General features: G+C 43.6%; 1 protein-coding gene across 1 annotated transcript; it reads right to left on the reverse strand.

Moving 5' to 3' along the window:
- Positions 1-20501: 20501 nt before the first annotated feature.
- Positions 20502-22827, reverse strand: C33H11orf87 (chromosome 33 C11orf87 homolog). Its single transcript, XM_072954032.1, has 2 exons — positions 22673-22827; positions 20502-21570 (listed from the first exon to the last, which is right to left on the reverse strand). Exon 2 carries the CDS (start codon positions 21306-21308, stop codon positions 20709-20711), a length of 600 nt encoding a protein of 199 aa, XP_072810133.1. The 5' UTR covers positions 21309-21570; positions 22673-22827; the 3' UTR covers positions 20502-20708.
- Positions 22828-23542: the final 715 nt, after the last annotated feature.

Below are 23542 nucleotides of genomic sequence, written 5' to 3' on the forward strand. Positions count from 1 at the left end.
AAAGCATAGTTGTTCATCTATCTGTGGTTTTCTCTTCATTTATACTTTTTGAGATACTAGTCTTGAATTCTTGGCTTGATATATGCAATAAAATTGTTGGCCATTATTTCTTCAAACAATTTGCTGCTTTCATTTTCAGGGACTCCAGTTACATACGTGTATGACTTTTCAACATTATTCCACAAGACTTGGTCACTTTGTTCTGTTTCTTTTTCACTTTTTTCTGTTTGTATTTCACTTTACTTTTTTACCTGTCTTATTTTCACTCATTTTTTTCCTTTGCAGTATCTACCCTGCCCATTTAATAAACTTTTTATTTTTTTCATTTTATTTTTTCATTTCTAGTACTTCCACTTGATTCATTCTTCATAGTTTCCATGTCTTTACCAAAATTTCCCTTTTGTTCACACGTTTTGTCCACCTATTCTACAGTATTTTAGCACTTGTAAAATAACTACAGTTATTTTAATTTTTCTGTCTGACTTCAACTTCTGCATAAGCTCTGGGTCTGCTTGAATGGATTATTTCTTTTGTTATCCACCAGTCATATTTTCTTTGGGCTTCAATATGTCCTGTAATTATTTATTTCATGCAAGAACTTTTATATATAAAAAAAGTAGACACTGAAGTAAATAATATTCACTTCCAGAAAAAGGACATATTCTTTGCTGTGTCAGGCTTCTAGATTAGCTGCTTAGTTTTACTGAGTTCTCCTTTGGTTTCATTTACTCAGTTCTCCAGGGATTTCCTGTTAGCATGACTTAAGATCTGAGCACTGGCAGATTTCCAAGGTTCTCATGATTTAAAGTTGAATCACCAGCTTTCTTAACTATAAAATATCTCCCTTTCTGCATTATAGCTAGCATTAAGTCACCAGGGAATTCTTTTTGCTCTCTGGTAGCACCATCAGCCTTCTGGACCTTGAGAATCTCTCTGACCCCAGTCTTTGGAGTAGAGATACCTTGCGTTTGATGAAGGTGCTCAATGACTCAAAGGGGTTTCTCTCTGCCCTTCTCCAAGCCTCTGTTAAGTGAATTCCTAGAGGATCTCAGATGGCTTTCTCTCAATTCTCATGCCTTTTCCCTCTCTTATGGAGAGTGGCTGACTTTCATTTGGGGAAAATGCCCTGTGCTTCAGAAGGTCTCTCTCTCTTAGTTCTCCTGTTCTGTCTTCATCTTTTAGTTTCCTATCCTCTGCCCCTGGTAAATTCCCAAGAGAAAGAATTGGAGAGTAATCAGATTCACTCTGTGCCAACGGCACCTTTGGAATTCTAATCTATTATGCCTGCTTATGCACTTACGTTACTTAACACTTTGGTTTGTCTCTCCGATTTCCTGTCTACGAAAAAGTCCACCTTCCACTGCTCCATCTGAATTGAGAGCAGCTATTGGCCAACTCTCTTTTATGAAAGACTTGCCATTTTATTTGGGATCCTTTGCACCATATTCTTAGCTCTTTGATGAATTGAAAAGAAAATATGATTTTGTAGCTTATCTAGATTGTTTTGATTGTTCAGAAAACAGTGATGGTCTCGTGTTTTCTACCTGCCAGGTCAATCTTGGAACCAAAGATATGCCTCCCTGGAGAAATCCATAACTTACTCATTTCAGCATTTTGTCTCACATTGAGGGGCCATGTATCATACTATAGGAATGAATGGGATTACTTTTGATATTACCCACAAATACTATGAAATTCTTATTTCTCTTGAAAAATATATTTTAGATTTCTTGTTAACACATCTTGTTTCTTTACATATTTCTATCTGTGAACTTTACTTTCTCTGAGGGTTAATGTTCACTGTATACTCACTATGTAATGTGTGAAGCATCATTTCCTTTCGAAAATAATTCCTAACCCTCGTAATGAATTTTGACCTTGCTTGAATTTGTTGTTCACAACTCTAGCCAAAACTTACTACAGTATGTATTGATTCCTTTATTCTTTCCCTAGAGATGTATTTTTAGCTTTGTACTTCTAGAGCCATAAAACTCTAATTAAAATATTGTCTGAGTATTTATATGTATTGGAACCACTCATATTTTCACAGATGGTTCCCCTTCATGGTCAGATGTCTATATTTGTCTCTGGGCTGTAAAAACCCTGTGGCAGCCTCCTCACAGTGTCATGCTGCTGTGGGGACAGACATGCATGTTTGAATTCCTATTGTTTTAGAGATATTTATAGATCTGTGTATTTGCCTCAATTAGAACACTTACTGCCTCTCTGCCTTGTGTTAGAGTCACTGTGATGCTTAGCTGTGTATGTCTCCCTCAACCAGGATGAGTCAGGGACTGGTCTGTTTCAACCTTGTATTCTGGATTCCCAAAACCATCAGGGCTCCTGCATAAGGCCACGCAGTTTGCATGCTACACAAACGTGCTTCATCAACATGGCAAGTCAAGGTTGAAATGATTGCCAAGACGACTAGGCAGGCTTTGTGACCTCGTCCAGGGCTCAAAGAAAATTGTAAAATATTATTCCTCTACTAGACAAAGGCTTTATCTTTTAGTTTATCTTCCTGGAGGTGATACATTTTTTTTAACTCTACAAAAGCCTAGTCACCTTGAGTGCAGCATAGTAGGTGCTCAAGATACATTTTTAGTTCAATTGAATCCCATGAAAACTTTAAGTTACAGCTTCTTCTCCATTACCACCTACCTAACCTAGTCCTTACTTGTAGTATTCAGCCAATATACAACTTTCTCTAAAAAAATCTTCCATGATAACCAGTTCTAACTCACACAGTCTAACCATTTTCCCTCCTCTGTGATCTCATAGCATCTTATACATCCCTTAATGATAATGCCTACAGCATATTGTAAATGTCTGTTTCGGGATTTCTCTCCCTCAAACACTGTAAACACCTTGGGGATAGAGACTGTCTTTTCATTTTCCTCTCTCTGAAACTTTTCACTTAGTAGAATCTCAATAGGTGTTTGATGAATGAGAAATTTAATTAGTTTCTACATTTTATCTGAATCTTATCTTATTCTTTAAAAACCTTACTCTGTTGTATGAATAATGTACAATAGGGGGAGCAAGAGTGGAAGCCTTATTTACTCATCTGAAAAATGAAAATGATGGTCAATTTTTTCCAGCAGAATAGTTAGAAATCACTCTTAAATCCATTTCTTAGGCAAGCAACTGTGTAAGAAGCATTAGTCAGTTCTGCCATTGAGAAAACAGCTCTAAGGCTGAGGTGGGTTTAGAGATTCCATTGGCATCAGTAGCTTTAGACACGCACACACACACACACACACAAATATAAATTCATTTGACACTGTAGTGAGCATCTATTTCATCCCATGCTTTTCCTTCCTTTAACACATATTTATAGATAATCTATAGTGTACGAGTGCTGTGCTAAAGGATGGGATAGAAAAATGAACAGACATAGACTCTGGCTTTGTGAAACTTCAGGGCTCTCAAAATGCCTTCCATCCATACATAATGCTCCCACCTTTTTGGAAATGCACAACAACACTTTCTCCCCTGCAATCTTTGCCTGACTCTAAAGGAAATGTTGGATGCCTCTGGGACTGACTACCTCTACTTGTAATTGGAGTTATCAACTCATTTCTCTACCTGGCTCGACTATCTGCTGCAAAAGAAGTGTCTTTCATTTTTGTTTCCTTAGTGTTCAAACAGAGCTCCGTGAAAGGGAGGCACTAAATAAATATGTTTGAATCAGCAAGTGAGCAGATGATCACCTGGCATCAAGCAAACCACTCACTGCTCTAAAAAGCACATATTTCACCATGAATAACTGGTCTATGATAGTGTCCTGCTACTTAAAGATGATTTTAAAAGAGAAATGTTTTACCTCAAAGGAAAAGTGATGCCATTTAAACTCTTTGAAGCTGCAGCCTTAACATGTTGCCTTTTATATTTTTCCTCAAAATAAGGAGCAGACGTAAGCTTTCATGACTCTCCTGATGTTCACTTCTATATTAGGTGGTCGTCAGGTTACTCAAGGCTGATATCCCATTATTATCTCATCAATAACTATGCCATTGATTTATACATCATGTTAATGTACCCTCTTCATGGTAGGTTAATGTCCCTCAGCAAAAAGCTAAAAATAGTGAATGTCTGTCAAACATAACAGAATCCATTTCCGTAGGAAGCCTACTGTGAGAAGGAAAGAGGAGCAAACGATTTCATTCCAGAAACTTAAATGCCAAGTACTTGGGGGGAAAACAGCCTTAAACTTCACACTAGAATCATGATTTTTCTGCATTTGGATAGGATAGATAACAATGCTAGGCAGACTGGATCCCAATTTTTGATACAGAATTATTTGCAAGATTAAGAAACTATGGAGAGCTTGGTAGTATCATTGGGAAACTGATTTTAAAATGTTAAAAAAGGTCATATTTGAAAAACATCTTGCATTCTTTTAGATTAATATCTTCCAATAGAATTTTAGTGCTGTTAGAAAGGACCCCGAGGGACTAGAGACACTCTTAGCTATAGGATGTCACTTGAAACTAAGTCTGGTTAGGGATATCTAAATTTTTCATAAATCCATGTAGCCCAACAGACCTAAAGAAGACGAAGAGGCTAACAATTGTGTTAGAAGGTGCTGCCCCTTTGCCTCAGTAAGGGATAAACTATAGAGCTATTCACACCCCAAAACTCCCTAGGTCTAGGGATTAAGCTGAGTCTAGATTCAGCTGAATCTACACCTTTGCTTAGCTGCTTTCTCTGCCTTATCCTGTTTTTCTCACTCCTTTCAGGTTTTACCTGAGAGTTCTCCCGCAGGAATGACCACATCAAGCTCTACTTCTAAGCAATGAGTCCTAAGACCAGGAGCAATGTGTTAAGCCAAAGGGAACATGTTTCCCCCCAAATCTCCACTTATTATGTAGCAGGAAAACGCTTGAATGAGCTGCTTCTGTAAAACTGTAAAAGCAACACTGCATTGTAGTTTCTAAATTTGGAAGCCTGTTAGCTTTCATTGGATTTGCTAATAGAAGAAGCAATACTGAAGTCAAGGAGGTGCTCTTAGAATGTGTTTGGGAGCCTCATTCAAGGAAGAAAATGAATTAAGACATCGCTGACGATCATGCAGTAGAGTTTCGTCAGATTAGCCAGTGTGATATCTTCAAACCAATTGTGCAGTAGTAGGTCTTAGCCTGCCTTTTCTGGAGCAGGTTATTTCAGAACTACAAGATTCTGAAACAAGAATGTATCAAATGTATCTTCTAAATATATACTGCATCCAACAGGGTCAATCAGATTGCTGCCTGGCTCTGCTCTTGACCTTTGCTAAAGTCCTGCCCATAAACAAGCATCTTGGGCTAAGTTTAGGGACAACTAATCCTGTCGTCCATATATTTGCTCTAAGGGTGGGTGGTCGCCTTTGAAGGCTCGAAGGAACCGCAATGACACAGAAAGGATGGAGAGGAGAAGGATGCATGAACGTTGGTAAAGGGCACAAGTTTAGACTCAGACAAAACTGGGATCAAATGTGGCTCTCACAATCCTGACCATGTGACTTTGGGCAGGTTAGGCAACCTCACCAACCCTGAGTTTCCTCACCTATAGAAAAAAGAGGTAATAGAATGTATCTCATAGAACCTCGTGGAGATAAAATGAACACCGCATCCTAAGTGCCCATGTCCTCAGCAAGTGTGCAAGGAATGATCCCTGATGTTCTTGACGCATAGCGACAACCTAGTTTCATTGCTGTTTTAGATGCATGATAAGAATTCTGTTACTGAAAAATCAAAGTTCTTTCATAAGTAGGTATCACTATCTTCATTTTAAGGTTGAAATATGAAGTAAATTCTTCCAGGTCCCATGGCTGGTGAGGGAGGGAGCAGGAATTTAATACAGGCTTGACTAATCCTAGAGTCTATGTATGGTCTTTCCTCCACAAGCTGCTTCTTCCTGTATCCTGCAGAGGTCTCACCCACATGCTCTGATCAACTGGACATTTAACTAGGTTTAGAAAGTGCTGAGTTATGCTCTCTGTGGGTGGCCAGGGGCAGTGCAGGTGTCCATCAGCAGGTGGCTGTACTTGCTACTGCCCTCCTCCCACATTTTCCATGGTGTGAAAGGGGATTTTCACACTGTTAGAAGAAGCTCTCACAGCTTGAGGCCCGAATTTCCCCAAGTATAATCTATGGACGGCTTTTCTTAAAGATCAGAGAACTGATCCAAAAAGGCAAGTATTATTTTTTTGAGTTCTCATGATGTATCAATGTTCATTTTGGTGTGTGTATCACATAAGCCACTGAGACCTTTAGTCTAAGGTTACTGGAATTTGGTGTTTATTGACGTTGAAACATTCCCAGAATTTGCTAACTAGCCCGACTTTAACACCTGGCAAAACTGCGGTGGTCACAGACACAGAAGAGATGGTTAGGAATCCCACACTTTCAAGAGAGGACCTCAGCAGCGTCGTCTTAAGTTGGTCCCTTAAGTTGTTGTTTACCAGCAAACACTTAGATGTTTTTACTCTGCGCCAGGCATTTTCTAAGCACTCGTTGTTTTTAACCATTATAGTATTCCTATGAGGTAAATCATCTTATCATTACTATATTTCAGTGGGAAAATTGAAGCATAAAAAAGTTGAGCAGATCACCCAAGGTCACACAGCTAGTGAGGGACAAGCCAAGATTTGAAGACCAGTGGTCTGTTCAGAGTCCGCCTTCTTGGCCACGGAGTCTCTCCTTGTTTTGTCTGAAAGTTACTGTTGGTTTCACTTTTCGTGGATTGTGATATGTAAGGTTACATGTTAACGTACAACCAGCCCTGAAGTGTCTAATCGCCAATCTGTAACAGCAACGTCACCCACTGAGCATGCACTTGTGCTAGTCCCAGTTCTGAGCATGTACAAATTCACTGAGCATATTAACTCATTCAACCCTTACTACAACCCTTTCACTCTTTCTTCCTCATATCAGTTTTGCGAATTAGAAGACTGAGGAATAGAGAGATATTATCATCCTGCACAAAGTCACATCCGCAAGCCATGGGGGGCAGGGTTCAAACTCAGGTAGTCTGACTCTAGACCCTATCCTACCACAATGCAAAAATGGGCCATCTGCACCTCACCAGCTTTTTCTCAGTCAGAAAGTAGGGACAGGTGGGCTAAATAAGCTGGGAGGGATTCTGGACCCTTTGCTACAGGCTGTTTTCAAAATAGAAGCAAGAGAGGTCAATTAGAGTCAGCATTCATGGAGCAGTGGAAAAATTCTCATTCTGGACCAGGCATAGCCAGCTGTCAGCAAAGAAACTGGGTAGGAATGCAGAGACATTACGGGAATAGGATGAACCTGCCAGAACAGAGGGGCAGCACAGGCTTCTGCTGCCAGATGGACTCTGACCTCACTGTGTGGCCACAGACAAGTCACTTGCCTTCTCTGAACCCTGGTTTCCTCATCAGTCAACTATGAGTGAGGACAATCCTCACTTCACAGAGTTTTGTGAAGCATGAATAAGATAATAAAAGTAAAACTCTTAGCATCATTTATGCAGCCCATTATTATTGAATAAATGATAGCGAAACATTTCCAATCATTCTATTCACATCATTTAAAAAAACTGAATAAACTCAAATCTCCACTTTAAACTGTTGAGAGCTATGGCCCCACTTTCCTTGTAGAAGCCCCTTTTCTCAGTCTTCCCTCCACCCGGGCCTAATTTGAACTTTTCCCTTTTTATCCAGCTCCTTGGAGAATAATGACAGTATTAGTACTTCTAACAACCTTCTTCAGTCCTAAAGAAGTGACTGATTACTATTACAGGCGCTGTACCAACAGCTATATGGGGAGCATTTTATTTCACTGTATTTGGAGCTGCCTTGTACCCCTCGGTGCTGTAGCTTTGTTTTAGGCAACTTGGTGGGTGGCTGTGGCTTTTGAGTTTGTTTCAGAAGCAATGACTTTGCCAGCTCGATCTGCATAATTCTATTTACTTGTCTTTGGAAGGAGAGACCTGCCAGATCTACTGACTCTTACAGCAAGTCTGAGGGCCATGAGTTCTTTTGTGTCTTTCATGCCAACAAAAAAGAACAGAGATCAAAAAGCTGGGTCATCCCACTTGATTCCAACACCACGTGTTAGTGCATGGAGAAATAGCTTCTCTGTTCCACCAGCACAGTAAATGATTAATGAACATATGCCCTTTGGAGTTAGGGGCAAATATTGATTCAAATCCAGACCTGATCAGTTACTATGTGGTGATCGTGGGGGAAATGACTTGGTCTCCCTGAGCTTCAGTTTTTTAATCTATAGAACAGGAATAATTACCCTTGAAAGCTTACCCTTGAAGGAGGTATCTTGGTTGAATACAAAACAGGTGCAAACACAGGCACCCACTTTGAGCCTGGATAGGATGCTTTATAAGTGGTGCTGAAGGTTTTCTGCCTTTAAGGGCTGTCGATGAGCATTTCTACAAGGAAAATGAACGGAAGGCATTGATGCTCTGCGGGGTTGAAACAGGATCTTCCTGGAGATTTCGCCCCTGACATTTTTTTAAAATTCTGCATTCCAGGAAAGGGAGTGAGGGCTGGGAGGGTATGCAGGCCCAAAGGGAGAGCGACCCAGAGGGAGCCTAAGTCAGGGATGACTGGTGGCCCCGCACCAGCTCCTGAGGACATGCTGGCATCCAAAGAGGCAAAGAACTTTCTGATTAGAAGATGCAGGAGTGAGTATACCCTCTCTCATATTCCAGTTCGCCAAGGTGACCCTCAAACCTGAGGGACAGTGTAGAAATCAGTGTCAGCCAGGCCTGACAAGACTCTGAGGCCCCGGTGTTTTCTCCCTGCATGGGAGGAACCACGTCGCTGTGAAGTCAAAGGGCCCAGCAGGCTTAGAAGGCTGGCTGGTGAGCTTTCCACAGACAGCCTTTCAGTCAGGACCCGAGATGCTGACCCTTGTAGAGGTCACGCTAGGCTGCCAAGTTACGTCACTCAGTCTGCTTGGTGCTGACTAGATTTTGCATCAGGCAGACTGAGCATGAAAAAAATAAAAACTGTTATTTTAACAAAGCATTAAAATAGTTGTCACCGGAAAAACCAGAACTTTACTAATGGAGTTCCTGATTTATTTTATAATTTTGTGTTATTTTTATATTAAATCACATGATGGGGGTAGATTGGGAAGCTACACCTTTTTTAAGGCCGCTTATGAGTCTTCATCTTCAAGAGGAAGTAAGGCACAAAGTGAAACAGTGGGCAGTTTGGCAAATATAAGAGCATCCTGGGGCACGGAAGAAGGATTCAAAGGAGGGGTGATGGTGCTGGCAATTCTGCGAAGGGTCTATAGTTTTCATGACCACTAAGGGATGGCAGCATGTTTTCTAGACAGAGCTCAAGCCTCTCATTGCCTCAACTCCAAATCCTCTTGTCGAACCCAGATTTCTCCATCTATGAGAAATCCTATGGCTCCTTCCCGGGATGGAGAGTGAAAGATGACTATACAGTCTGTGGTTAGTCTGTGTTCATTCAACCTGGCTTATTATTTATTCCTAATTGCCACTTCAACTTGGTTTCTTTTGTATTATTGCATTCTGAAAGTCTTGTCTCTCCTGAGTCACAATCTCTTTGAGAAGATTTGGGCCCTACCTTATTTAGCATCTCCTCCAGTGCAGAAGACTTGATGGACACCAAGAAAATGCCAGTGAACTGATGGCTTACCTGATCCTCTTCCTTCAGCAAGTGTTCATCTGGCTTCAGATCCTATGGTTGACTCACTGCTCCTGTACCAGCCATGAAAAGTGGTAAATCTCGGGTCCTAAAAGTAAGTTTTGCTGGGCTATTCAGACAACCACATAGTGTGGTGGTGGAGTATTGTATCGGCAAAACATTTTTTTGGAGATATAGGTAATGGGAAAATTCCAAAGATTCCAAAATGCCACTCTTATTGCCATCCAGAAGTCAAGTGAAATTGGTGACTGTCACAAAGACCCTGTTGATTTTTGCTTTTCTGTTCTTGATGCGATTCTGGTATCCAAGTCCTTTGTCAGGAATGTGTTTATAAAATTTCCATTTGTTCATTCACTTATTTATTCAATAACATTTCTGTTGAATAACTACTATGTTGCCAGAGGTTAGAAGGTGTCTTCAGAGCACAAAAGGCATAAGCCTGCTCCTAGTCGTCTATCAGAAAACCACCTCCTCCCTTTGCTGCCCAGTCCCCAGATAGGAAGCAAAAATAGGAACTACCATACAGTCCTTGCCCGCTGTTGGTGGACCTTCACACACACTTTCTTATTTAATTCATGCAACAGCCTTTCGTAAAACTGAAGCATGGAAAGTTAAGGATTTTGTCTCATGGCTACCAAGTGGCAGAGCCAAAATTGGAACTCAGGCCTTTCTCCCATAATCCTGGTTGTATTGGTTCTTCAACAATTTTACCAATACCCTGGGATCCCTTCTCAGCAGTATATCAATGCTTATCGCTGTCAGTGGTGTCATATCTGATCATTTCTCCATTCCAAGAGAGCCAAGCAGGGTTTTATAGCAGATTCTGTATATCGCCAGTTCTCTGCAGGCATGTCTCAGAATTACGACGAATGGCCTAGAAGCTAATGTCAGATCACAGACATGCTCCCAGACATATGGCAGACTTCCTCAACCTGACAGACGACAACTAGTCATCAAGGAATTACACGATAGTGACAGTGCTGTTTCTTGAAGCTCATATGCCATTCTGCAGGCTGTTACATAGAGCTAGGCTTCACCAGCCTGAGCATGGCCTGGGAATAAACCCACTCAGGCTGATCTAGCAAAGTCCAGACCTGAATCTGAACTCCAAGTTGTTAATGATTAATTTTGTCCCCGAGTCATGACACCTAAGCAGCCCTCAAGCAGAGGCTGAATGAATCCACAAAGCAGAAAGTATAAATCTACTCACTGCCTTTTCCTCTTCTTTTTGCTTCCTCTGCCTCACACCACACCTCTGTTAATCATCAACCCCATCAATTCAATAACTTAACATTCTCTTGAATATCCCCTCGTTGTTCGTCTCCATCCCCACTGGTTCAGACCCTCACCACTTGCTGTTGCTTTCTGTCTGGTGTCTTTACATCCAGTTCTGCAACCCCCATTGCATCGATTTACACATCGACACTGCTCTGTAGTCAAAACTCCTCACTGACTCCCCACTCACATCAGAAAAACGTGTTCTCAGAGGCTACTCTTGCACGATCCTTAAAGGCTTACTTCTACTTTTCAGGCTTTCTTTTATGACACTCCCAGTATGAACCTTATAACTTTCCCCAAATATGCATGGCACTCTTAACCTCTGTGCTTTCAAATGCGCTTTTCTTTTTTCTGTAAAATGTTTTCCCTTCTCTTAGTAAACTCCTACTCATCCTTTAAAACCCAACCAAAGTGTTACCTCCATTGGGAAACCTTTTCAAACCCTCCCATGCAGACTTTGCTGCCACTTACTTTGTGCTCCTGAAGCACTTTTTAACGTATATTTATTACTGCCATTGAGCTGAATTGAAATTGATTAATTTATTAGACTATGAGCACCTCAAGGTTAGGATTTTCCCCTCTTCCTTCCTTGGGGGTGTCAGCTTGACACACTGCTCAGTAAGCCTTTTTTCTACCCAAAATCTTATTTACTCATTTACAAAATTAGGGACTTGGTTGGAATGGTTTTTACAAATCTTTGTAGACAAACGACTTTTGATCAGTTAACTTATACATATATTTGCATGACTTCTTTAAGTCTTTGCTCAGATATCATTTTCTCAGTAAAACCTTCTCTGGCCACCCCATCTCTGGCCACCGAGCACTCCCTTCTGGCACACTCTTTATCACCCTTCCCTGCATCATTGTCTCCACAGCACTTTTCTCCCTATACCATACTCTACAATTTACTTCTGTCTTTTGTTTTAATGTTTCTTTCCATTAGAATGAAATCCTTGTGAGGGCAGGACATTTTGCCTCTATTGTTCACTGCTCCATTTCTGGCACCAAAAATGATGCGTGGCATATAGCTGGCCCGCCCTGAATATCTGTTGATTGAATGAGCTCTCAGATGTCGGAGATGAAAGATTCAAAGGGGTCATCTCATTAATCAGATTTTTTAAAAGTTGTCAGTGACACCTGTTCAGTGGCCAAGCCAGGATTAGCTATGGGTAAGTGACCAAACGGTGGGGCCTGCAGGCTGAGTGGCAGCTGTCAGAATCAAGGCAGTATAACTGACAAAGGACTGAAGCTACTATAAGTCTAAGAATGGGACTAAGCTGAGAAGATCCTGCAAGCAAACCTGTCACAGCATGGCCACATTCTCACATGTAGGGCAAAATCGTGATCCTTCGTGCATCTCCCCACAGGACATCCTGTGACAGGGCACGGGGTCCAGCCCACCAGAGGAAGCATGTCTTCAGCTTCTCCTTTTTTGTTCTCTGATGATGTCTGCCCCTTTGGAGCATAGGGACCTTCACGTCCTCCTTTCTGTTCTACTGCAGAATCTTTAGAAAAGTCTGATCCATACTGAGGCACAAAATACTAGTGACACTTATAATCTCTGTCAAGGGGGCTTGACAGGCTACAACATAAAACACTGGAACCAAACTCTTACCTTGGGTCCTTCACACACTGGCAAGTAGAGGGGGGAAGGGGTCTTTCTGACATCGCCGAATTCCTGCCATCATCTCAAAAGGAGCCGCCTATGTGTAAACAAGTGTAACTAATAAAATATTCCAGAATTACTTCTCAAGTGGGCCCATGTATCAGTAAGCCAATCATTCTTCCAAATTCCAGCCTCCATTTTAATACTTACCTGTGGGGTTGGAGTCAGGGTAGGACACGGCATTTAGAAGGCAAAAAGCCCCAAGTCTATCACTCTTTGCTTGGCTGTACCAGAGGAAATCCTCCAGGGATCATAAAAAAAAAAAAAAAAAAAAAGAAAAAGAAAAAAAAAAAAGTCTATCCCTTTTAACCCTGGGTAATTTGGAGGGAAGAAGAGAGTCAAATATTGATTGAGGATGGTAAGTTCCGAGGCTCTTGCTCCTTAAACCACGTGACTCAGGGACAAATAGCAATGGAGAGGGGCCACATGAAAAACATTCTAACAGAATCAGAGTCTGAGGCTAGTAGAGGCTTTGGAAAATCTCACTGACTAGACTTGGGAAAACCACTACTAGGGAGAGCTACTGTATTCTCCTTTCTCCTATAGGAAGCCAGCAGCGCTGGGACAGTGGTAGTGACAACAGGCAACTAGAAGCATTACTTCCCATTGCCTGAACGGAATGAACTAATGTACACTCTCATTTGTTCCAGATGAGGGGATCCAGAAATGCTTAGAATGCGGCAAAACAGGAAAATCTTGCATTTGGAACAAAGGGGGAAAAAAAAACCCTGCAGACTCAAATTTTGAGACAACATATAATGTCCAGGATCATCAGCTACAGTGGTGGGTACTGGCTGGACCTTGCTTCCCAGGAAGTCCACTGGGCCAGCCACTCTGCAGTCCAAACTAGCAAGGGTCTCTTTAACACTGCCAAGGTCTGAAGAACCTTCCTCTTCTGTCACCAGGAGATAATGTAAATCATTCCTAGATATCACCTTGGAGACAAGCAGATGGAAAAGAGAAAGCTCGAGAGTTTGAAGATTTTCTTAAAAGGCCGACTCTGCAAGCTGGCCCCTTATGAGAAGGACAAGATAGATTATAGGAAAACAGAGTAGCCACATTTGCTTTGCACATCTGTATGTGAAAAGTGAGTACTTTTGCCTGCTCAGTGCACTTGAGGGTTTTTTTTCCCCCAGGGTTTTTGAGAATATGTGTGAAGCAGATTTTTGTGTCATGAATTGATAAACCTCAAGGCTAAAATTAAAAATCCTGTGTCAGGGCCATGCTCAAGGGAGGGAGAGGATTTGCAGAGGCAGAGAGAGGCTGGTCAGCATAACGAAGGAAAGAGGGGTTAATAAAGGAATAAAGGTACTCACTAAATCTCCTTCTCGGAGTTTCGAAAAATAGAGTCAGCTTTTCAGAGCGGGAAGTCCAATACCATAGCATCAGTTCAAGGCTGGGGCATATTTGGAGACACGTTTATGGAAGAGACGGACCTCAACAACTAACCAGAAAGAGAATTACAAGCTAGTATTTAATTAATTGAGTCCATTTAGGAATATGAAGGAGGGAGCAAGTAGACTCATTGTCAGCCTTGTGAGAGCCGGCTAAGTGAAGACCCGTCACTCTCTTGAGCCAAACAGCTGAGGTCAAAGAATATTTGCGTCCTAGGAGTAAGGAGGACCGTGGTTGGAGACTGGGTTGTGGCACCAACCCATGCTCCTTGCTGCCTTTAGGTGGAATTAGCTACTCATTTCCACTCCAGTATTCAACATCCTTTAGGCTATCCGAGCCTAAAGGGAACGTTTCCAACACACAGTCTGTATCTCCTAGAGGATGGGGCAGGGTGAAGGCATGGGCCAGTACTAGGAAGAGGGTGTGTCTTCTTGGAGACCAAAGAGTAAGTTAAAGCAAGAGTCAATTGGTACCCGGATTTCCTAGCCAAATTTGAGGGGACTGGGTAGAACTTAATAGAGAAATAAATGGAGGCTAATGATCAAGCTCTTGCCTTCTTGGAAAAAGGGATGGTGAGACCTTAATCATGAGTGAATACTTTGTGCAGGAAGACAAAGGTTTACCATGGTAGTATTATATGTTTCAAATATATCCCAATTTAGAATCCCTTATCAATAAGCTTATTTCTCTCTCTCCTACATCCTACACTCCTACACTTACAGTTAGTCGTTAGGCTGAGGTCAGGAAAGAGAGGACAAGATCCTTGCGGAAGTGGGATGCTAGCTGTAGTAGGAGGAGTCTCAGGTTCAGGAAAGTGAAGAATGAAGAGGAGAATCTGTTTCTTGCTGTCTAGGGCAATTTTGAAAAAAAAAAAGAGAGAGAGACAGAAAAGAAAAGTGAAGCAGGCAGCTGTTAAGGAATTCATGACTCTCTTCTCCACACACAGAAGTCAAAAAGGAGGAGGTAGTGTTTCATATATAACTAAATGGCTTTGAAGAAGACCAAGGACTAGGATCAAATGGCAACCTCTTCCCATGGAAGGTATCAGAGTGCAGCTATAAGACCTCAGAAGAAAGCCCTCTTCGTGGCACCCTGTGACATGGAGCAAGGCTGGTAGAGCTGAGGTGGTAGTGGGAGGTGCAGAGGTGATCCTGAGCTAGAATCCATGCCTTTCAGCAGTAGGTCCATGCCATGCAGGACCTCCAGAAGCTCCTGTACATACAAGAAGGGGACAAAGCGTGAGAGCACTGCTGGATCCAGGAATGGCAGGGGCAGAATGTATAGATCCCTGTGGATGATGACTTTGAGACTGGGGGTGAAGTCCTGGGGTCTAACACAGCAGTGGCGAATGTCAGCACAAAAGCTGGATAAGGCAATGGCGCCTCAGACTAGAGGACAGTCCTAACAGAGGGTTTTCAGTAGAGTTCAGCCAGGATCCATAGGGATTCATACGAATTTGAGGCTTTCTTTTCCCACAACTGCCACAAAACTGTCAGCCGTCTCCTTTCCCCACACACCTATCTCTGTTAGAGACCTGCAGGCAGGGAAAGAAGAAGTCTGAGAGAATAACATATGCACGAAAGAGCCTGAGCATCTGCTTAGAAGGATTGCTGAGTTACTGCACTGAACTCAAGGTTATCGGGTTATCCTAACGTGTATACACTTCCCATTTCTCACATGCAGTTGGTCTGTGAGGAAGATCAGAAGAGTGATGTAACTGAAAAAAAATTTCTCTGAGCATCTGAAGGCAACAGAATGAGTAATTTTGTAATCCTGCTACTTCAGAAGTTAAATTAATAAGGAAATAGTGTCCAAAGAGCCAATTAACAAGAAAACTCTTTTATTGATAGAAAAACAAAACAAATTTTCCATGAATTCTAGTATCTATTTTATTCTGTCTATTGGATATACTCAAGGTCCAAAATCAGTTTTTTTCTGTTGCTACTCTTGTCATCATTATTGTTACTGTTAATCTCTCTATAGAAACGACCCAATGAAATTGCATGCACCTGTCTCAAACAGGTAGACCCACCTTGATAAGACATTGTCCCCAGTTAAAGCTAATGAAACTCTTATTCTTAGCTAAGCGTTCCTAAATGGCACCAACTGTATTATGAGGTTGGTGACGGTAATAAGTATTAATTTCAAGTAATCAAAGCTGTTTCTCAAAAGTTATCAAATAAATCAAAACTAAATCAGAATTAAGACTTACGTTCAATCCAATGATTAAATACCCCTCTATAAATAGATCAGTTTATTATAATGTGAACTAAAACATCTATGAGCCACAATCACTAGTTCCAAACAAGGATGGCCCAGATAAGCGGCTTTTCAGATTTAGACTCAAAGTCCAGATTCACACAGGAATGGACCTGAGAAGCCTGACCAAATTAAGTTTCTGGTTCTGATTTAACCTATAACTTCCACATAATATCTATAACTTCCACACAACATCAGCTAGCAATTGCTCAACTGTCACCCACAGAAAAGCTTTTAAAGAGTGTCTGCACAATGGAAATGGAATTTCAATCTTTATCTAATTAATTCAATTGATATAGATAGAAACAGTGTAAAAGTCAGATGCCAAAGTTTTTTGTTTAAAGCTAGTTTATCCATAGTTTCCAAAAACAACTTAACAAATTAAACAGAAAATGGTCATATTTTCACTTTACCTTTAGTTTGCAGATATAAGCTGTATCTCCACACCACGTATAGGTTGAAAATTTAAGATCGAGCATAGTCCAGTTTTGTGGTCTAAATGACCCTAAATCTCTTCTATGTACTTTTGCTTTCCATCTATATATTAAGACCACACAGACATGGCCATAAATGTCATTATCATTGCTACATTTAAGTCACTAATTAGGAAAAGAAGCTATCTAATTACCAATTCCCCCGAGCCAAACACGACTCTCCCCTTTCATGAAGTAAAGAGAAAGTCATTCAGATTTAACTCCAGGGAAATAAGTGCATGCATATACCTGACTTCTCAGTATCGTCTCTGGATAAGAGGATGGAACAACTATTTGGTTTCCATCTCATTCTTGTAATGACAGAAAAGAGAATACAAAAAGTCCATTGTAAATTTGTACAAAATGTATGCATATATAAATACATATCTATGGGTGTATATAAATTCTAAAGAAGATTATATGCATCTACATCTTGAAGATTCAGAGTCCCATACAGTTGACATAATGGTATTCTCTCTCCAATTTTCTTGTTTTTACAAACAATAAGAATCAAGCATGCCACCTTATGAATACTGAATGCAAGTGTAGAAGTTGAGCTGTAGCTATAGGGATTTGAAGCAATTAGTTTGACGGGACATCAGTGAATAAAATCCTTAAAATAAATTTATCTATTTCCAGATTGCCTTTTGTTTCATATAAAATGAAATCCAAAAATGCCCTGTTGGTCGCATCCCAAACTCCTGAGACTACCAACTGAGCCCTGTAAGAAGCAAGGCTTTAAACAGGGTCTGTGAAATTTGCTTGGATATGTGCTTATTGCAATAATTTGGTGTGGGGACTGGCATTACTAGAATTTCATGTAATTCCCTATCTCATAAAAAATCTCAAGTGATACCACCAGAAGCTTAGAGTTCTGAGCTTATTAACTCAGCACAAAATTTGACTCACAAGCTACATCATCTTTACATAAAGCACTATTAAAAATATTAAACCATAGTTAATTAATGGAGAAAGGCATACATATTTAAAGGTGCACAGTAAGAGCATATTACGGATCTGTACCCATGTTTAGAAGTATCAAGATCTTTTAAAACAATATACAGAGTTTTTAAATCTCTTGTTTTCTCTATTCCTTTGGGGAAAAATTATATAGGACAATTTCATAATTACCCCCCTAGAGTGTACACGCTGCTCCTTGAAAGGGGATTATTATTGCATGCCTTGAATGCACTATGATTCATAAGGCAAAAATGTATGAGTAGCTTCAGCACCAAGGAAATGGAGTCATCATCCAGCACTGCTCACAACAGAACATCTTATTGCTTTAATAAAATGGGAAATTATTCACTGTAAAAAGTGCACCAAATAAGGGGGAGAAAGTGATATCTATGCACTTAGTGGAGCTCATTGGAAATGAGGAAGCTCCCTTCTGACTCCCTAATTCTATTCAAATTTTCAGTCCCTTAAGTCATTCTGTAATAATGTATTAAAGAACTACAGCTAGATGACAGTGAGCTACAGAAATTAATGGACTTTTTTCTTTACAGTGCCTTAGTCATTCTGATGTACAGTGTAGAGCTCTGATGCACTAAAGGATTCCCTAGTGGCCTGAGGGAGTTAATGCACTCTTTTATCTATTACTAGGAAGTGACTAAGGCACTGGAGAGAATCTGGTTCATTGTTTAATATATTATACCCAAAGATTACACCTGGTCTTCCTTTTGTATTAAAACATGGCATGCTTAAATGATGACCCTCTGTGCTTCAGGAAGGATTTGAGCATCTAATGGGTGGTTAAAATTTAGCTTATTAAATTATTGTTATAAAAGGTGCAGACTGAGTTTGGGCAATTTAATAGACGACCTAAAACCTCAGAGGTAATATTTTCTCTGGATAAGAGCATATATGCCTAGAACCAAGACAGAGAATCTGGAACTACTAGTTCCTGGGGAGAGGGATGCACTTAGGGGCATCATTGCCTTACATCTTGCAGGTGAGTAAGGACTCTTTTGGTTGAGCTTTTTGTAGAACGTTCTTATTCATACATTTTCCAAATCTGTTCCCAAGAAAGGATGCCAATGCATATGACTGAGACTATAATATGCTTCTTGCCCCTTCTATCATCAACCCAAGGGAAACAAAGTGGTAAAGAACCCTAGGTGGACACCATTTCTGACACAGCTGGCCTTGTCTAGCATTAGGAGAGAGAACCAAAACATTGATATTTTTCTCTCACTTTCTTTTTTCTTACTTTTCCTTCATGCATTCAGTGAAGTTAGGTAAGCCAGACTGAGAAAGAGAAAGAGAGCCCTTCTTTTGCTGCATCTCAGATACAGACACAGATTTCTAACTAAACAAGCTGCAAACATTTTTATCCTACAAGAAGTTGGGTTTAACTTCTCTTGAAATTTGCATGTCCTGTCATCCAAATTGCCCAACATCCCCACCAGTCCCACCCTCAAACACATACAGTACAAGCAAGCACACACACCACTGCCTCCAGGTGGTAACTGCATGCAGGGAGGACTACAGGCACTGTTTAAATATTAACCATGTTTTAATAGATGGCATTCCTGCACATCCATTGTTTGTTTTCTGTTGTGGTTGTTTCTGTTATTCGCAAAAGAAATAAGAAAACATATGTGTCATCTTTTTATAACAGTCTACAACAGAGTAAGGTACAAAAGAACACTTCTGGAAACAGCAGAAGCCAGGCCTGCACCACTGAATTCTTCATCCAGTGGTAACCATTATATCAACAGCTTGAAATTAAGAACAGGAATATACAGTTTGAAGGATGTAGTACAGAACTATAGTTTGCTTCTGTATTTGGTACCAGTATAATAAATATATAACAAAGATGCACTTGTTCTAAAAATTAAACATAAACATTCTGGTTGGTTAGATACTGCACTTTCAGTACTGCACATCACCTAATACTTTTTTTTTTACAAAAATGGTAACTTATGCAATGATTAATAATAAGAAAACCAATAGTACACGCAAACCCGATCATAGAAAAAGAGGAAACCAACAAAAAGCTAGAATAGTCAGTATCCAAAACAGCCCCTCCTCCGCCTGCACAACCAAAGAAAGTAACCAGTTCTGTGAGACAATCTCAGCACCAGACCTGGCTGGACAGCTCCCGGATCCTTCGTGAATCCTGAAAACGCCACGAGTCAAAGGTGTACAGGTGGGGATGGGGCAGGGAGCTAAAACAGTAGATTATTTCTTTTCCTTTTTATAACTCATTTAAAGATCTCTAATATATTTATGCTCGGCCAGCGAGGGACATTTCTAAAAGTAAATTAAAATGCCTGGTCCTAGGAAAGAGAACGGTTGACTTAAAGGTGAGAAGAGGGTTGACTGGAGAGTGGTACCTGTCATAAACGTTTTTCTGGGGCTATCTCTGTGGCCTCTGTAGTCCTGGTGCTTAGTGAATACGTTTTCTTTATAATATACTATTGACTGAGCCCGGCTGAAAGTGGTAACGGGGGAAGGAGGGAAGCTAAAGGAAAAGTGAAAGCATTGGGGGTGGAGGGTAACAAAGCTAACTGAACCTTAACTTGACAGCTATGTACAACACACCGGGCCCCTTCCACTCCCTTTGCTCTGAGTCAATGACTTTTACATGTTTGGTAGCTTGTGTGGTTTCTCCTCCTCATTGTGGGGGGCTCAGGATGGAGGGGGAAGACGCATTCTTCATTGACAATGAGAAATTATGTGATTTGTCATGCGCTTGGATCGTGTTATTAGTATTATAATAATTACTATAAATATTAATAATAAAGTATTGTTATCAGCGTTATTTCTTCTTCCGAGACTTTCCTCGCCCAATATTTACAAATACCGCACAGTGCCTCGGCGGAGGAGAAACAGAGTAGAGGGAGGAAAAATAAGGAAAGGAGGAGGAGGAAGAGAGGCCACAGGAAAGTGGAAGAGGAAGGCCGGAGGAAAGAAAGCAAGGACCGCAAAGATGCTGGAAACGAGGAAGGGAAGAAGAGGGACTAGACAATCAGGACAGTACCACCGTTTGCAAAAGGCCCTCGCCAGCTGTGTCCAAACAGGAGGAGGCTGCCTGTGCTCCTTGCGGACTGGGGGCCGGTGGTGGAGGCGAAGGAACACAGGGCCCCCGACACGGCAGGCCAGCGGACGAGGAGGAGGAAGCGTCGGGAGGGGCGCAGGAGGCAGAGTCCCGGGCCTGCCTCTCCAGCCGGGTTTCTTTTGCGTGGGTCGGAGCCTGGCCGCCCGCGGACTGGAGCAGCCCCCTGCCGCCGCGGTTGCCGCTGCAGTGATCCCGCTCATACTCCTCCTGAGCCCTCTGCATCTTCCGCTTCTTCATCCTACGCTTATGGATGTGGAAGGTGGAGAGGGACAGCACGATGAGGCAGAAGATGAGGGTGACCAGGACAATCAGCACCAGCGTGGAGGAAAAGGACTGGAAGAGATGCTGTCCCACCTGCGTGATGCAGGTGCCGCCGCCGCCGCCGCCGCCTGCGCCGGGGCCACGGGCGCTCGCGTTGCCGCTACCGCTGGCGTTGGGGGAAGCAAAGGTCCGGTTGAGGAGACACGGCGGCAGCGCCAGCCTCAGCTCCTTGGGCGCCCTGGCACTCATCGGCGCTGGGCTGGGAGGGGCCGGGCCCACCAGACTTCCTCTCTTGGGCACAAGGTTCCCACCAGCCAAGAAGAGGACGGAGCCCACGCCACCCAAAACTACTCCCCGGTGCGGGAGGAGGGGATGCGCGCGCGAGCGAAGGAGCGAGGGAGCAACTGCTGGCAAGCAAGCTGGCCAGGGAGCGAGCGGTGCCCAGGAGATCCTCTCCAGCCCCGCCTCGAACGCGTGTCTGCGCGCCCTTTTCCTTGGCCAAGGCACCAGGCTGCAAAGAGAACAGGCTTAGTTAGGATCCCGGACGCTGCCCAGAGGAGCGCGGAGAACCGGAATGATCACCGCCACTGCAAAGCGGCCCTCTGGGCACATTGCCTCAGCTGGGCGCTGCCCGTCTTCTCCGCAGCCCGCGGACCCCAGCCCGCCCGCCCCTGGCCGCGCACCAAAGCCTCCAGTTCCGCGCTCGCGCCACTTGCCCACTTGCCCACTTGCCGGGAAGGGGTCTGCGCCGGCCGCGGAGAAGCCGATTACTCAGCAGATAAAGCAACCTCCCTGCGCCCTCCACAACTTTCTAATTGCAACAGACACACAGCCACCTCGGAACGCGGTCCCTGCTTCTCAGAGTACCGACTCTCCTGCTTCCTGCGCCCTCTCAATGGATGTCTTTGCCTGGATCCTACCCTTCCCAGCACCCACCCCGAGCCTCCAAGCCCGCTCCGGGTACGCAGTCCTCCCTTCTTTTCCCTCCTCCCCCAGATTCTCCCTCCCTGGACCGCGTCAGATCCCTTAGGTCCCATTCCCATGGGGGTAACCCTGGCGCCACATCCCACTCCGCCTCTGTCCGCGGCCGCGGCTGACGCGCACGATTGCGCTCCATTCTTTCTCCAGCCTTCTTCCCCGGTACCTCCCCCCCAAACACAGAGGAAAAAAACCCAGCTGAAGCACCTTTCTCAGCTAAAGCACATCCCTGCAAACGCCCCCTTCTCCCCATCCCCCTGTGCTCCCCCACATGGCAATATTCTGCTTCTTCTAAGGGGGCTGGAGATGAAAGGGGGAGGGTTCCCACCCGCAAAGTTTGGAGAACGGACCTTCTCTCGGGCCTTCCCAGAACCAGCTCGAGGGCCTCGAGGCTCTTCCGGGGGACCAGAGCCAGGCAGACCTGCAGCGCGCAGCGGAGCCCCCTTGCCGCTCTCGAGAGGCGGCTGCAAACTGTTGCACTGCGGAGCAGCGAGGCGGCGCGCGAGCCCCGGCCGGGGCAGGGGCGGGGGCCGAGGCTACGGCCGGGGGTGCCTGCGCAGGCCGCCGGGGCTGCCCTACCCATTCGTGCCCGCTCACCCGGGCGCCCGGAGTTTTCGCCGCACCGCGTCCCTTACCTGGGGCCGCCAGCTGGCTGCAGGGAGGGAGCCCCCGCCGCGCGGCTGCAGTGGCGGCTGCAGAAGGCGCGGAGTGAAGGGGCCAGAGACCAAGCCGCGCTGCCGCCGCCGCCGCCGCCGCCGCTGCTTCGGGAAGCTCAGCTCGCAGCCTATTGCCAGAGAGGCCGGTGACGTCAGGCAGCCACCGACAGGGCTCCAAGCCACCCCTCAGGCCCCCACCCCACCCTCATACCCCAACTCCTCGTCTTGGCGGAGCGAGCCTCCGCCACACAGGTTCCCCGTCCCCTGCTGTTCCCCTGCAGGGGCCTGAGGGGCGTAGCCTCTACCCTGTGAGCAGCCCACCTTCCGCACTCCTATGCCCAGGAAGGGCTGAAGCTTCAGTTCTCTGGCTGCCGGATTCCTCACGCTCAGCCCATTCCCACGTGGTCCCAAGAACACATTTTCACGCTCTAGAGATCCACCTGCCCTCGGGGCACACAATGGGCTTCCTCCCTCTGCTGACGAGGATCTCCTCCCTCTCCAATCTTGCCTGTGCCGGCCTGGCTCTGAACAGAAAGTGCGTGCGTGAGAGAGAGAGATTTCCGAACACAGCCGTGGGGGACCTGAAATACAAACCTGAACGTATATTTAACATCAAGCAATCCAAATGAACTCTTTCCCCTCCATCGGAGTCTCCAACTTATTTTCACTCCATCCGACTCACTATCCTCCTCTCGTCTCACGCGCACACATCTCCAGGCCCAAGACTTATTCAGTGTATAAAGGCCCCTTCTATTCTGACAATCCAGACCCTTTTGAGCACACAAAGCACACAAAAGGCTTAGAAGGCAGGAAGAGGAAAATCACTCAGAGGAGAGCAGAGATGAACTG

Source organism: Vicugna pacos, chromosome 33 (assembly GCF_048564905.1).
Source record: "Vicugna pacos chromosome 33, VicPac4, whole genome shotgun sequence".
In the NCBI taxonomy this organism is placed as follows: domain Eukaryota; kingdom Metazoa; phylum Chordata; class Mammalia; order Artiodactyla; family Camelidae; genus Vicugna; species Vicugna pacos.

Coding starts and splice junctions, on each gene's coding strand:
- C33H11orf87 (XM_072954032.1), bottom strand. CDS start 21,308: ATGAGTGCCAGGGCGCCCAAGGAGCTGAGGCTGGCGCTGCCGCCGTGT.